General features: G+C 54.7%; 3 protein-coding genes across 10 annotated transcripts; 2 read left to right on the top strand and 1 right to left on the bottom strand.

The window, feature by feature from the left end:
• The first annotated feature begins 2 nt into the window (after positions 1–2).
• On the top strand, positions 3–4197 carry LOC129198610 (uncharacterized). 3 transcript variants are annotated; one of them, XR_008574503.1, is made up of 5 exons: positions 3–143; positions 904–978; positions 1089–1273; positions 2205–2388; positions 3169–4197. XR_008574503.1 is itself a non-coding variant. In XM_054808078.1 (3 exons), exons 1-3 carry the CDS (start codon positions 16–18, stop codon positions 2623–2625), a joined length of 624 nt encoding a protein of 207 aa, XP_054664053.1. In that variant the 5' UTR covers positions 9–15. The 3 variants fall into 3 exon arrangements, 1 of the variants encoding a protein (XP_054664053.1); XR_008574502.1 differs by having other exon boundaries at positions 1089–2388; XM_054808078.1 differs by lacking the exons at positions 1089–1273; positions 3169–4197 and having other exon boundaries at positions 9–143; positions 2205–2625.
• On the bottom strand, positions 3104–5344 carry NXNL1 (nucleoredoxin like 1). 4 transcript variants are annotated; one of them, XM_054808082.1, is made up of 4 exons: positions 4899–4958; positions 4721–4768; positions 4056–4422; positions 3104–3403 (listed from the first exon to the last, which is right to left on the bottom strand). In XM_054808082.1, exons 3-4 carry the CDS (start codon positions 4376–4378, stop codon positions 3106–3108), a joined length of 621 nt encoding a protein of 206 aa, XP_054664057.1. In that variant the 5' UTR covers positions 4379–4422; positions 4721–4768; positions 4899–4958; the 3' UTR covers positions 3104–3105. The 4 variants fall into 4 exon arrangements, with proteins under 4 accessions (XP_054664057.1, XP_054664055.1, XP_054664054.1 ...); XM_054808080.1 differs by lacking the exon at positions 4721–4768 and having other exon boundaries at positions 4056–4505; positions 4850–5344; XM_054808079.1 differs by lacking the exons at positions 4721–4768; positions 4899–4958 and adding an exon at positions 4809–4848.
• On the top strand, positions 4877–13704 carry SLC27A1 (solute carrier family 27 member 1). 3 transcript variants are annotated; one of them, XM_054808071.1, is made up of 13 exons: positions 4877–5016; positions 5631–5798; positions 7691–8085; positions 8595–8756; positions 9322–9391; positions 9494–9585; positions 9685–9794; positions 10586–10795; positions 10992–11118; positions 11360–11497; positions 11824–11988; positions 12432–12578; positions 13166–13704. In XM_054808071.1, exons 2-13 carry the CDS (start codon positions 5632–5634, stop codon positions 13321–13323), a joined length of 1941 nt encoding a protein of 646 aa, XP_054664046.1. In that variant the 5' UTR covers positions 4877–5016; position 5631; the 3' UTR covers positions 13324–13704. The 3 variants fall into 3 exon arrangements, with proteins under 3 accessions (XP_054664046.1, XP_054664045.1, XP_054664047.1); XM_054808070.1 differs by lacking the exon at positions 4877–5016 and adding an exon at positions 5448–5553; XM_054808072.1 differs by lacking the exons at positions 4877–5016; positions 13166–13704 and adding exons at positions 5448–5553; positions 12923–13139.
• Positions 13705–13835: the final 131 nt, after the last annotated feature.

Here is a 13835-nt window from a genome sequence, read left to right as displayed (position 1 = left end):
TTTTTTTCTCAGGCTATGTTTTCGGGCGAGCACCTCCGAAGTCCCGCGGGCCGTGAGCACGGCTCCCCCTCATCGAGAGGAGAAGCCGCATTCTGCGAAAGCAACTGGAGACGCGAGACAAAACACTCGGAAAAAACCAGAAGGTATGAGCTGAATTCTCATGCTCTCAGCATTTATTCATTTTCTAATTCAGCAGAGTTGCAATCAGTGTTTTCTGAGAAATGACTGAAGCAAGTTTTAATTCTGAAGTTTCTTCACACCCCTTCCAGCAAACAAAATCCCAGGTTCAGGAAACTTTTTCTTAGCAAGGCTTGGATATCAAAAACAAGCCCCGAATATCCGTATGCCATAGCGCCGCGTTTCCGTATCGGTCTCTCTTATTTACCATAACATTATCTGCAAGTAAAAACGTTGGTTTAGGTGAGCTGTAGAGAACGTCTTCCATCTCTTTCATCGTCCTTCCTCAGCTAAAACACAGACGAGGAAAAAGCCATCACCTCTCGTGAGAAATCCCCCGGTTCTCCCGAAGTACCGCAGCATCTCGGTATTTGCTGGTGAAACCAGAAAATCGTGCAGTTGCCGCCGTCCCGGTGCAGTCGGGTTCCCGAATCTCCGCCGGGTTGCCCCGTGCCTCCGCTGCGGGAAGCGACGCGACGTGCAGTCTGCGTGGGATGAGGCTGCAGCCTCAGACAGGTGTCAGGCCGTGCGGATTTTCCACATTCCTCTTGGGAGTTGTGAAACTACTCACTTCCCAGGCTATCTCGGGGATCAGACCCAGCCTCCTACCCAGCTTTCGTTAACTCTGTGCTGTCCGAAACTCCTGAAGCAGCTTTGTGATTCCACGTGCATCGGGGTGTGTGTGTGTATATATATATATATATGTGTTTGGGTTTTTTTTAACAGAACAGCGAGGCCCTTTGTAGGAAAATTGGATGACAGAGAAAAGGCAAAGCAAGAATTACGCAGACCAACCGTAAGGTAGCATGTTTGATAAAGTCAATATATCAGGAAGTGATTATTTGCACTCAAAGGTGCTTAGATACTGCCCTGAGCGTTCAACTGCCCTTCGTTCTCTGTCCCGTAAACAGAAAAAATAAGCCCCACGCGTGAAAGCAGAGCAAAACATCTTAACGGCGCCGCGCGATGTGTCCGTCGGGAGGATTTTTGTCCCTGATGGAACCCGAGATGGAGAAATACTGTTTGGGGCTGGTTTGGAGGGGTTTTTCTCCTCCTCCCAGGCAGCGTGAAGCGCAGCGCTGCGTTCTCTCGCTAGGTAAAGCATCGGCCGGCGCTGCCTCCTCTTGTCCCGCCTACGATGCGGCTGTCGATTTTGCTTTCTTGGCTTCCCACGTATTGCCGAGCTTTATTAATTGTAAGAAAAAAGCGACTCCATCTCATGCTTTTGTCTCGAGCACGCTCATAAGGGTTACGGCTTCTTTTACCGAAATAAGCCAGAAAATCATAAAGCGCTTGTTTCTCGGTACGGTGGTGCTGATGTTCCGCGCAACTGCCAAGAAAAGGGCAACTTTTGGTTTTGAACAGAGGAGAATATGGTGGTTAAAACCCAGGAAATGGCTGGGGCCGGTAAAAGTCCACATTTCATATTACTGAATTTTCATAAATGTGGGTGGGGAGCATCCTTTTATTGACATCAAAGTTCGGTGGGGATGAGAAGCAGCACCTGGCTGCCAGTTAATAACAGGTTCCTAATTTGTGATTTATAACTTTTTTGAAATACTAACTGCCGGACGTTGCCCGAGGCAAACGGAATATTGTTTCCTTGGTGCCCATCAGCCAGCGCAGCTTCACTCCTCCAGCCGCTGCGTCACCTTGAAAGCACTTTTGGGTTTTATTTGTGCCTTTTCACGCGGCGCCCGTGCACCCGAGAGCATCCTGAAGGAAGCGCCCTCGTTTCTGCCTAAAGCGGAGTCCCCAGCCATTCCTTGAACAGGATTTCTCCTCCTTCCCTGTCTGCCTGTCAAACCTGCTGGGTGAAGAGAGGGAGGATTAAGTGAGAAAACAAGTTGAACGAGCCGGCCTCGCGCGGCCGCTCTGTCTGTCTTCGCACCCGCTTTCCTTCCCGGATCCTTCCCGACAAAGCTTTTTAAATCCTCTGCTCGCCTCCCCGGTGAGACAGCGGAGAACGGGGGAGCAGAAACGAGCAAGTTAACGGTCCTTTTCCCCCCTCTTCTCCTGCTTTTCAGACCCCTCGATTACGGAAATCGGGCGATGCGCTGCAGAGGTTTTTGGCCGCGGAACGTTCTCCCTCTCAGCCCTTCAGAGAGTCGGCTTCCTCCAAATCCGCTGAATTTGAAAGGACGAAGCAGAGCGACGTTCACCGAGGACGGGCGCTGCCCTGGCGCGTTTGCCATCCGCCGCTCTCCCGCGGTAGGTTTAGGATCTTCCACCCGGGATGGGGCTCGGCTTCCCGGCAGATGGCCGTCGCGATTAAAAACCAGGCGGCTCACGAAGCTCGGAGAAGCCGCTGCACGTTGTAATTCCAGTCATGGAGCAACCTGCTCCTCGGCCGGATTTGTCCGAAATGTGAATTTTCGGCAGCGTAACGCGAGCAGCGACACGAGAGATTTCTCGGGACTTGCTCAGCGCGTGGGCGTCTGTCTCTAAATCCCTGTATCGGCTTATCGCAGGGATTCTGTTCCCGTCGTCGTTTGCCACAGCTGCTCCGTACCTCCGTAGCAGCGCTCGGGCATGCTGTGGGGGTTTTTTTTAGTGTAATTCCCATTTTTTAAAACAGTTTAGCGAGTCATTCACTGAACGCCGGTCTCTAGCAGTTAATTTTCTTCTAACTTTTTTTGGTAAATAAATGACAAAGACGTGACTGTGAGATTTTTACTACGCTGGGTCCTGGGGTGATAGAAAGGAAATGTAATTCAGTCAGGGTCGGAAGAGCCTTATCACGCTAACTGATTTTCCAGCGCTGAACGGCGCAGGAGTAGAGCCCGTTTGCCTTAATTCACTTTTTTTTGGAAAACTGACGTGATTTTAGCTGAATTCTAGAACACGGACAGATGTTGCTACTCTGGAGACATCGGTAACCGGGCCGGGACAGCGACCCGAGGGACGTCCCCGGATTTCTCTGAGCCCCTAAGCAGACTCTTCGCCTTCCTCTTTCCTTTCCTCGTTCTTGGCCTCCGTCTTCTTGTCCAGCTTGTACTTGAGGCGGCGGATGGGGTCGGTGATGCTTCTCCTGCTCCAGTCCTCAAAATCCTCTGCCAAGAGAAAATTCCGATCTACCAGCTCGGCAGCCTCCTGCCAATTTCGGAAGCAAGCGGGGCCCACGCGCCGGATCTCTTCCACGGCGTTTCCAACGATTACCTCCCCGTTCGGCTTCAGCACCACCACCGCCGGCACCTCGGACACGGCAAACCGCAGCTCCAGCTCCCTGCAAGGCAAAGGGGGAAGAAAACTCAAATCAGGAAGGGCGTGCCGCTCCTCATCCTCACCGGCCGGTAGGATTCCCGTGGAGCCGATTTGCCGAACGTAACCCGCTCGTTTGTCCGTCGCTGGTAATTAGAGCCTGATGCGGATCTCTGTGGGGCCGGTAAAACGTGGGGCGGGGAGGGGGGGAGAGGATTTGGGCCACGGGACCCGTTTTACACGAGCAGCAATTAAACAGCAGCTTCATGTTTTACCGTCCTCCAGTTCGTCCTCCAGAGGAGCTGGAAATAATTCTCGGTATTAATTGCAGCTCGTTCTGTCGTTAATGAGGTTACAGTAAATACACGAGCGCTTCCAATCCGCCCGGCTGCATCCGTCTTTCACGCTACGCGTTCTGCCTGGAGGGTCGGCTGACGTGTTATAAATAGCGCGTCGCAAAATCGGGACACGAATATATCAGCAAAAAGGGAGATGGAAGGAAGAGGAAATATTTTTGCTTTATAAACAGGCGCAGCCAAAGATGTTTTCCATTAACGCGCCACGCCGACCATTCCCGTGGGGACCGAACGTGAGGGGAAACACGTGAAAAAAAACCTCTGAACATCGAAAAATACGGCCCGGGGCTGGTCTGCCTCGCTCCTTCACCCGAGCCGTACCTTTTGAAGGCGTCCCCGAAAGGCACGGCCAGCCAGCGTTTCGGCATGGTCCTCAGGAACGCGCTCTGCTGCTCCTCCGTCTCGTCGCGGGACACGTACACCAGGACCAGCTGCGAAGCTCGTTCCACGTAAAACTGGTCAGTCAGCCGGAGGAAGAAGTCCTTGAGGAGTGGGGAGAACCGCCGGCACCGCGGGCACTGCCCGGAGCCGAAGTAGAGCAGCAGCACCTTGTTGTCCAGCGCCCGGCCCAGCTCCCGTTCCGTCTCCACCTCGTCCTGCTCCCGGTTGGCCATCAGCACCTTCCCGGTGAAGAGCGCGGCCATGGGCGGATGAGAGGCCGATCGATCCGGTGGGATGGAACCGGGACCTCCCGGGATGGAACCGGACCTCCCGGGATGGAACCGGACCCCGGCAGGATGGAACCGACCCCCCGAGGGATGGAACCGGGACCTCCCGGGATGGAACCGGACCCCGGCAGGATGGAACCGACCCCCCGAGGGATGGAACCGGACCCCGGCAGGATGGAACCGGACCCCCCGAGGGATGGAACCGGGACCCCCCGAGGGATGGAACCGGGACCTCCCGAGGGATGGAACCGGACCCCGGCAGGATGGAACCGACCCCCCGAGGGATGGAACCGGACCCCGGCAGGATGGAACCGGGACCCCCCGAGGGATGGAACCGGACCCCCCGAGGGATGGAACCGGACCCCCCGAGGGATGGAACCGACCCCCCCGAGGGATGGAACCGGACCCCGGCAGGATGGAACCGGACCCCGGCAGGATGGAACCGACCCCCCCGAGGGATGGAACCGGACCCCCCGAGGGATGGAACCGACCCCCCGAGGGATGAACCGACCCCCGCGGCTCACGGTGAAGGGCTGTGGGACACCCGGACCCGCACCGGCTCCGCAGCGGCCGATCCCCGGCTATTAATGATCCCGGATTCCCCGGAGCATCCGGTAATCGGCTTAAACGGGGGGGAGGTCAGCGCCTGGGGGTGGGGCCAGGCCCCGGCTGTGCGGGTTCCGGGACGGGGGGGGGGGGGGGGTGTCCCTGTTCGGGGCCGTGAGGTCCCGGGGGGGTCGGTCCCGGGGCCGTGGGAAACCGGGCGTGCGTGTCCCGGGCACTGCCGGGTGTGCGTGTCCCGGTCCGTGGGACCCCGGGCGCTGCCGGTCCCGGTCCGTGGGCAGCCAGACCCTCCCACACCCCGGTTGTATCAGCCCCGCGGCGGGAGCAGCCCGGCCCGGCCGGCACCGGGCACCGGGGAGGGAGGGGCGGTCCCTACGCGTTGACGCCTGGCGGGGGCGTCCCACCCTCCGCTCCTCCCTCATCCAATCCGAGCCCTGCATCCGCGCCCTCGGCCAATAGGATCTCGCGTTTCCCCATCGTCCCGTCCACTCGGAGGGGGGGGCGGTCGCCTCGGCGTCCTGGGCGGGGCTAAACCTGAGGCGGCGGCGGCGGCTGAGGCGGGAGCGGGAGCTGCCGGCACCGCTGAGGTAACGGGCCCCGGCCCGGGGCGGGGGAGGCCCGGAGCGGGCACCGGAGCCCTGAACTCTTCCCTTTCCCTCCGCAGCATGCACCCGGCGGGGGTCTGCGCCGCCTCCTTAGGCTCCTTGGGGCTGTTGCGGTTCCTCGGCGCTCCCTGGTCCTGGAGCCTGGCCGCTACGGTGGGCGTCTGCCTGGGCAGCGGGGGATGGCGGCTGCTGCGGTTGGTCTTCAGGACGGCTCCGCGGGATCTCTTGTAAGTGGCTGAAGGGGCCGAGGGCCGGCGGTAAGTTGGGTTCGCTTGCCGTTAAAGCCGAGCTTAAGTCGGGTTTTAAGCGCAGGCAGCGCTCGCTGCCCACGCCTGCGCGCAGAGGGAGGTTGGAAAAGCTCGGCCTCGAAGGGAGCGGACGGATGGACGGACGCCACGGTGCACCTGCGGAACGAGCAGCGCTCTGCCGTTACACCCCCAGCTTAAAGAGGGGTTAGGTCCGGCCTAAAACGCCCAGGCCGAGCGAGGGTCTCCAGCAGCCTCCCATCTCCCGGGAGGCCGCCGCCGCCGTCGTGTTTAGTTCCGCCGTTTTTTAGGCCTCCCTGAGGACGGGCCCTTTATTCCAAAGGATTTAGGGCTCCTGCGATTGCCAGCTTTGCTGGGGCTGTCACCGCGCTTTGAAGAGCTGTTTCCTCCCGATTGCCCGGCAAGCTGGGAATAACGGCAGAAAATAAACTGGGCAGAATAAAGCCCTTTAAGTATCTGGAAAGTGCAGCTCAGCAGTGAAAAGGCTCCTCTGTTCTGGGTTTGGCACAGCGCGGTGTAAGGTCACCGTGAAAGCCCCGGCTCGGCGTGACCATTGCCAACAACTCGTTTCTGAAACGCACCCTTCCCCCTTCGGCGAGGCTCCTGCTCTCGACATTCAGCCGTGAGAGTCGCGGGGGTTTTTAAGTGCTAATATTAAATGACCTTTCAAATTTCTGGGGGTTCTTCCAAACCCTTGTTGCCCAACAATTTCCTATTTTAATGGTGGAAAAACACTGCCGCCATCTTCCTACCTCCGGGAAGGAAACGAGATCTGGTACGTTCGCCCAGACCCGCTGTCCTCGTTTTGGTGGCGGTAGCCTACTTCAATAAACTTATTTTCGCATTGAATTATAACCGATAGCCAAAGCGAGGGAGCCAACGCGCCCCTAAAAATAGTTTCCTCCAGGAAGGCGTAATTGAGACAGTTGAAGTTCGGACAACAACTTTCGCTGCCATCCAGCTTGGACCACGTTGAGGTTTAATTTGCAGCTGCTGCCCTGGAGACTTAAAATAATTATGTAAATTGCGGAAGACAAAAAAAAAAAAAAAAAGCCCCGTTAGAGCGGTCTGGTTTGTTCTTTTATTGAGCAGTTGCTCTTCACAGTATCAAATATCCAGAGAGGCACAGTTCTTTTCTTGATAAGGCACCACCGTCTTTAAAGCAGCTTGCCATCCAAGAATTGTTATTATTTATTAATTATTATTAATAATCTACGGCTTCTGCCCGGTAGTATTTGGATAGCTTCGCTTCCTGTCATCCCAGGACCGCGGCAGAGACTGACTCACAGGAAAGGAGTACGCCAGCAGTCCTGGGTGAAAGGGGAAGCCTTTGGCTTTGTTTTCTTGAAGCTGAGGCCGTGCGTTGTTATCAAAGGGTCGGGTTGGCTTTGTCGCTTAAATGCTTTGCGATCCCGAGGGGTGCGATTGGATGAAACGGCACAAAGATGCTGCAAAATATCCCGGCAAGAAAGTCGCTTCCCGTGTGAAGCGTGTTTGCTAAAAGCAATAGTCGCAAAGTCCTTTTTTTTGTCTTAGGATGGCAGAAGACATCGTTAAAAGACGTAATTTATCCTCTTTAATGTTTTCTGTGGGCTTGTTTGAATCGCTGTTAGCGCAAAGGTGGATTCTCCGTGTTTTATAGCGTGGAAGGTACCAGAACAGTTGCTGTAATGTTCAAATAGCCGTAGAGCAGCAGTGATTAAAAGTTCCAGTTTCAGAATAACGCTTCGGCTGCCCGAGGACAGCGGGATGCCAGTGAGACACCCCCGTGGAGTACGCGCGTCCTGCCCGCGTCCCTTCTCGTTCAGAAATCGTGCTGAAAATTTACTCGTTACCCTCTTCCTTTGCTGCAGCGGCCTCTCAGTGCTCTTACGAGTCAAGTACAAGTTACGGAGGCATCAAAAAGCCAAAAGCACCATCCCCAAGATGTTCCAGGACGTCGTCCGCAGGCACCCCGACAAAGTAGCCCTGATTTATGAGGCCACCGGCGAGCAGTGGACCTTCAGGAGGCTGGACGAGTACTCCAACGCCGTGGCCAACTACTTCTACCAGCAAGGCTTCCGGCTGGGGGACGTCATTGCGATCTTCATGGAGAGCCGCCCCGAATTTGTCGGCCTCTGGTTAGGGATGGCAAAAATCGGTATCGAAGCGGCTCTTATCAATTTCAATTTGCGCTTGGATTCTCTGGTTTACTGCGTGACGACGTCGGGTGCAAAAGCCGTGATCTTCGGAGGGGAGCTGTCTTCGGGTGAGTCACTCGGGCCTTCGTACGCCTTCGGGCAACTCGTGAACTGTTCTCTTCGTCCTGAATAATGCGGAGAGCGAGCACGCTAACAGCAAAAAGAGTATTTGTCTGCCGCAAGGTGTATTTCTTTTTTTCTCTTGCTCTGTTCATACCCTTTGCTTAATGGCGCGCTTTCTGCCGCAGGACAGGTCTGGCAGTGGATGCTGGCTTTAAAAACATCCCTGCTTCTCTAACGAGCTCCGTTCCGATGGTTATTGCTAGATCTGGTGGTTTATTATTCTGAATCGGCTCCTTGAAACCGTTCTAGATTGTTGGAAGATCGTGACGCGGTGGGTCATGGGGAGAGGCAATTTTGCGTAGGGTTTTTTTTGCGGCCGTTAGCTGGACGGGTGTGAGTATTTTAGAGGAATCCTTGGTTCTTCAGGTCCTTCCGTGGTTTTGGGGCACAAGAGGATGTTACAGAGATTATTTTTGCCGCCGCCGCCTAGAGCGTTACTTGTTTTGTCTTGCAGCAATATCCGAAGTGAACGGGATGTTGGGGAAGAACATGGCAAAGTTCTGCTCCGGCGACTACAACCCGGACGTCGTTCCTGCGGAGACCAGACATCTTGATCCTCTTTTGAGTACAACATCGAAATCGCCCCCGATTCAGGTTCCAGTCAAAGGTTTAGATGGTAATTTTATCAACGACTTTTATTTCGCAATGTGATGTGAGAGCTGGGCGAGGTGCAGACTGGCCTCCACTCTGTATTTCGTAATTAAGGCAATTAAGAGCATCCGAGATCCCCGAGACAGGAGACTCTGTTTCGGTACTTCGTTTGCAGTCGGAGGAATGATGCTGCGAAGAGCCGTTTCCTTTAGATTATTTTTTTAATCGTACAGTCTTAAATATCCTGCCCTACCGTCAGACACGGGGTGAGACCTTTCTTTTTCGATTGATTTGGAATTAATGTCTGAGCTGGAGGGCTAGTCTGGTCCTAGGGAACGCGCCTAAAGGTGCGCGGGTCGCGTCCTCAGAGCTCTGCAAACTCTTTGCGCCGGTTCCTGTATCGACCGTTACGGACAAGATTGCGGATTCGCCGTCGGGATGCGGCTCCGCGTCGGCCTTCGCAGCTCGCTGTCACCGTGTCAAAGCCGTTCCTCGGCCGCTGGGAACGAAGCCTAAAAGCGCAGAACGAACCCTGTGGGGATTTTCTCAGGCGGTTGAGAACAGCCTGACGCCTCTTTTCGTTCTTCTAGATCGGCTCTTCTATATCTACACGTCAGGAACGACGGGAATGCCCAAAGCCGCCATCGTGGTGCACAGCAGGTGAGGTCCCGAGGAGATATTTCCCTCTTGAGGCGCGTCTCACGTCGCGAAACCCCGAGTTTCGCCCGTCTCGCTCGCTTAGCGCGCGCCGCGTTCTCGCAGGTATTACCGCATCGCTGCCTTCGGTTACTACGCCTACAAAATGCGCCCGACGGACGTCCTCTACAACTGCCTCCCGCTCTACCATTCCGCGGGTAAGCGTCCTCCTCGAGGGAGGCGAGACCTCTCCTTCCCGCGTCCTCGTGAGCGAACGGAGCCCGGATGGTTCCCAGCTCGCGATCCCTGTTTTCCAGGTAACATCATGGGGGTCGGCCAGTGTCTGATCCACGGCCTCACCGTGGTCATCAGGAAGAAATTCTCGGCCAGTCGCTTCTGGGACGACTGCACGAAATACAGATGCACGGTGAGGGCTCCGCGGTCGCGAGTTCTGGCGCTCGACTCCAGAGCGCCAGGTTTCGCCGCTTAATTATTGATAATTCCCTCTCCCTCGTCGGATATCGAGGTGCCTTCGAATTGCCAGCGCCGCTTTAGGCGTGCGGGATTAAGAGACTTTAGAAAAGGTCTCTCATCCGTCCTCTCCCGCTTCCTCTTTGTGCGAGACCAGCTTCTGAAACACAAGTTTTGCGTCCGTAGCGTTGCGGAAAAGCTCCGTCGGAATTTAACTGCCCGGGGAATCTCTGCAGAGGAATTCTCCTGGCAGCCCGCAGCCGATAAGCATCTGTTTGTGTTGGTGTCCACGTTACCTTCTAATTTCAGCGGTTTTCTCCTCCCCGGTGTTTATTTTGCCCTTCCCCCAGCGGCAGTATTTATAGCCGGTAATCGGATCTCTGCTCCGACTGCGTTTTCCTGGGTCAAGCTGTTAGTTTATGACTGCCCAGTGGTCCCCTAATCTTTCCAGAAGTCTTCCGTCGCCTCTTAAACCACGAGGGTTTTTCTTTACGCGAGTACCTGTTCGCGCTGAGGGGTGATCCCTCCCGGTGTGCTCCAGGGAGCGACGTTTCCCCTTTACTTTTTTTTTTTTTTGTGGCGAGAAATCCCAGATTGAACTTGCGAAACTTCACAGCTTATTAAAATGCCTGACGTGTTGTAGTTCCGCGAGGTACGCCGACGCCGGTGGCCTCGTGGTCGGCTTTTTCCAGGGCGTTCTAAGGTTTGCCTGAAGCCTGAGCTATGTTTTTGTGTTTACTGCTTCAGATTATTCAGTATATCGGGGAAATCTGCAGGTATCTTCTGAATCAGCCGGTCCGAGAGTCCGAAACCCAACACTGCGTACGGCTGGCGGTGGGCAATGGTTTGAGACCCACCATATGGGAGGACTTCACAAAGCGCTTCCGAATTAAGCAGATCGGCGAGTTCTACGGAGCCACGGAGTGTAACTGCAGCATTGCCAACTTGGACGGAAAGGTGAGGAAGAAGAGGGTGCCGCACCGGCTGGGAGGGGCGCGCGGAGAGGAAAGAAGCTCTGCCGGCTCCTCCGGGTCCTCTCGCAAGGGGTGGCAGGGAGCTAACTTGATAATTAAGGGTGGCATGCACAAAAACCTGGGAAAAAGCTTCATTTTGGGGTGGGGTTTTGGGGGGTTTTTTTTCTGTCTTTGGGCAGGTCGGTGCCTGTGGTTTCAACAGTCGGATTTTGCCCAACGTTTATCCCATCCGTTTGGTGAAGGTGAACGAGGACACGATGGAGCTGATCCGGGATTCCGGGGGGCTGTGTATCCCCTGCCGCCCAGGTGAGCGGTTCACCTCAACAAAGCTTTTCATTCTAAATAAAACAAACAAAAAAAACCCAAAAAACCCAAACTCTGGCTGGTTTTAGGGGTTTCGAGTGTCGTACGCAGGTTTTTGCTTCCAGTTCCTTCCTCCAAAGATGGATCAGTTCAACTGAACGTCTTTTGGTGCGCGAAAAGTTTAGCTTCTCGTTGAAATACGCCCTGCGGCGGTGTCACCATGCGCTGATCCCGTTCCCTGCAGGAGAGCCGGGATTGCTCGTCGGTCAGATAAATCAACAGGATCCCCTGCGGCGGTTCGACGGCTACGTCAGCGAGAGTGCCACCAACAAGAAGATCGCTTACAACGTGCTCCGGAAAGGGGACCAGGCGTACTTGTCAGGTACCGATTGTAGACGTTCCTCGGGCAAACGTGGTCTCGAGAGACCCAAATCTGGGAATTTTGAGAGGAATCGATCATCTTAAAGGTCTTTTCCAACCTAAAAGAGTCTGTGAAAAGGTGTGTTGGCAACTTCAAAACGCTCTGCTCTGGATTTAATTAAAAAATTAAGATTTTAAAGAGGGAGAGAGATTTTTTTTTTTTTTTTTTCCTTCTCTGGGAAGAAAACGGCGCGGCGCCGAGCGGAGGGCGGTGAGGCAGCCCCCGAGCGCTCCCGAACTCGAATCCTGAGGTTGGTTTTTGGTGTCTCCTCTCCCCCCCGCTCCCAGGAGATGTGTTGGTGATGGACGAACTCGGTTACATGTACTTCAAAGATCGCAGCGGGGACACCTTCCGATGGCGAGGAGAGAACGTCTCTACCACCGAGGTGGAGGGAACGCTGAGTCACATCCTCAACCAGACGGACGTCGCAGTGTACGGAGTGGAAGTACCAGGTAAAACGTCGAGTCGGAGCTCTCGGGACGTAGGGAGGAAGAAAAAATGTTGGGTAAACGTACCGGATCCGTGTCGGAACGGGGAGAAATCGGTGGTCAGACAGCGGAGTTTGACGCATTTATTTGGAGCGGTAGGAATAACCGGAGATCCGGTGGCGTAACTTCTATTTCTGTCTTAAAAAAGAAGGTTTTTATGAACTGAGTTTTGCGGAAGCTCTTGGTGCGCAAAGACCGTTCCGTGGGCGTAACGCGGGAACGGGGAGTTGAGGGGATGCGTTGCCAACGGGCTCGGAGCCCCTGGTATATTAAATCGGGTTTTCCTCAGCACGTTCTCACCTCCCCTCGAAGAGACGCGGGGAGGGGGGGAAAAATACCTGCCCTCGCATCTGCTAAACGTTTCCTCCTCCCGCCGTCTCCACCCGAGCCGTGCTCTCCTGTTTCAGGGGTGGAGGGCAAAGCCGGGATGGCGGCGATCGCCGATCCCAAAGCGAAAGTCAACCCCAACGTCCTGTACCAGGAGCTGCAGAAGGTGCTGCCTTCCTACGCCCGGCCCGTCTTTCTCCGGCTCCTGCCCCAGGTCGACACCACAGGTATCGGCGATCCCGCTGTGCTCCGGGGAAATTCAGATCCCAAAAAAAGAAGCTCGGAAGCGTTTCTGCCTGGTTTAGGGCGAAATAACGTCCCAGCTGCGAGGAGTAGGGCGGGCGCGGAAGTAGCTGTAGTAAAAATGATGATTGTAGTTAAGTCGTGGAGAAGAAATCGGCTGGTTGCAGGCCCAGAAAAAATATCTCTCTGCGTGTGTGTATATATATTTATATTTATATATATGAGTGTGTTACCTCGAGCTCTCGTACGCTGCCCGTTGCCTTCCCCGGGCCTTTATTCCGAGTCAGCTGCTCTTCGGCTGCTGCGTTTTCTGTTTCCAATTTCCCAGGAATTGTCTGGGATCCTGTTACCAGCCTGGGCATGAGGAGAAGGAAAAACGGCGTAAGGTTTCTGTAAGAACTCCGGTCCCTGTCGGGGTGATTCCCCAAGCTTCGAGTTGCTCAAATTTTTAGGCAAAAGCGTCGAGTGGAAATGAAATGCCACCCGTGACGTTTCCTCCTCGCTCTGGTGCTTAAGCAAGCTTTTTCAAGCAAAGCATTTTAAAATTTGGTTTTTTTTCTTCTTTTTGAAGGTACGTTTAAGATTCAGAAAACCCGCTTGCAGAGAGAAGGATTCGACCCCCACCAAACCTCAGACCGGTTGTATTTTCTGGATCTAAAATTGGGAAAATACGTTCCTTTGGAAGAATGCCTTTATGAAAGGATTTGTTCTGGAAAAGCCGCTTTATGATCAAATCGGCTTCAGCTTTTTCGAGGAAAACGATGACTAATCGGGCCAGGCCGCTGGCGGGAAGCGATGGATTCCTGCCTGGTGAACGGGAAGCGCCGGGCGCAATGGCGTCTCCCTGCCCTGAAGCACATTAACCCCTGATGTCCCGTTAACCTGCCCTGACGCCTCTAGAGAGTATTTTTGTAACCACTACGTGCTAGGGAGGAGTGCCATGGTTGTATTTATTTACGGAGACGCGAGCTTCTCTCTGCTCCATCTCCCAACTTAACCCAGTTAGATGATTTTTTTTTTTTTTCCTCTTTAACCTCGCTTGTGTTAGGTGACGTTTTTAACCCCCTTAGGGCTGGGGATGTGAGGACATTAAAAAAAAAAAAAAATAGACTTTGATGGGTGCTGTGGTGGAGGTCGGGGCAGGGGGGGAAGCTGCCTTTGGGTTTACTCTCCCCGTGGTGGTGACAGCCTGGAGGCCGGTGCCTGAGGGAAGAGGCGCTGGGCGGTTGTGCTTAGATCGT

The sequence above is a fragment of the Grus americana genome, chromosome 33, assembly GCF_028858705.1.
Source record: "Grus americana isolate bGruAme1 chromosome 33, bGruAme1.mat, whole genome shotgun sequence".
Lineage (NCBI taxonomy): Eukaryota > Metazoa > Chordata > Aves > Gruiformes > Gruidae > Grus > Grus americana.
Note: the sequence above shows the minus strand (reverse complement) of the source record. Positions and strands in the feature narration are given on the sequence as shown.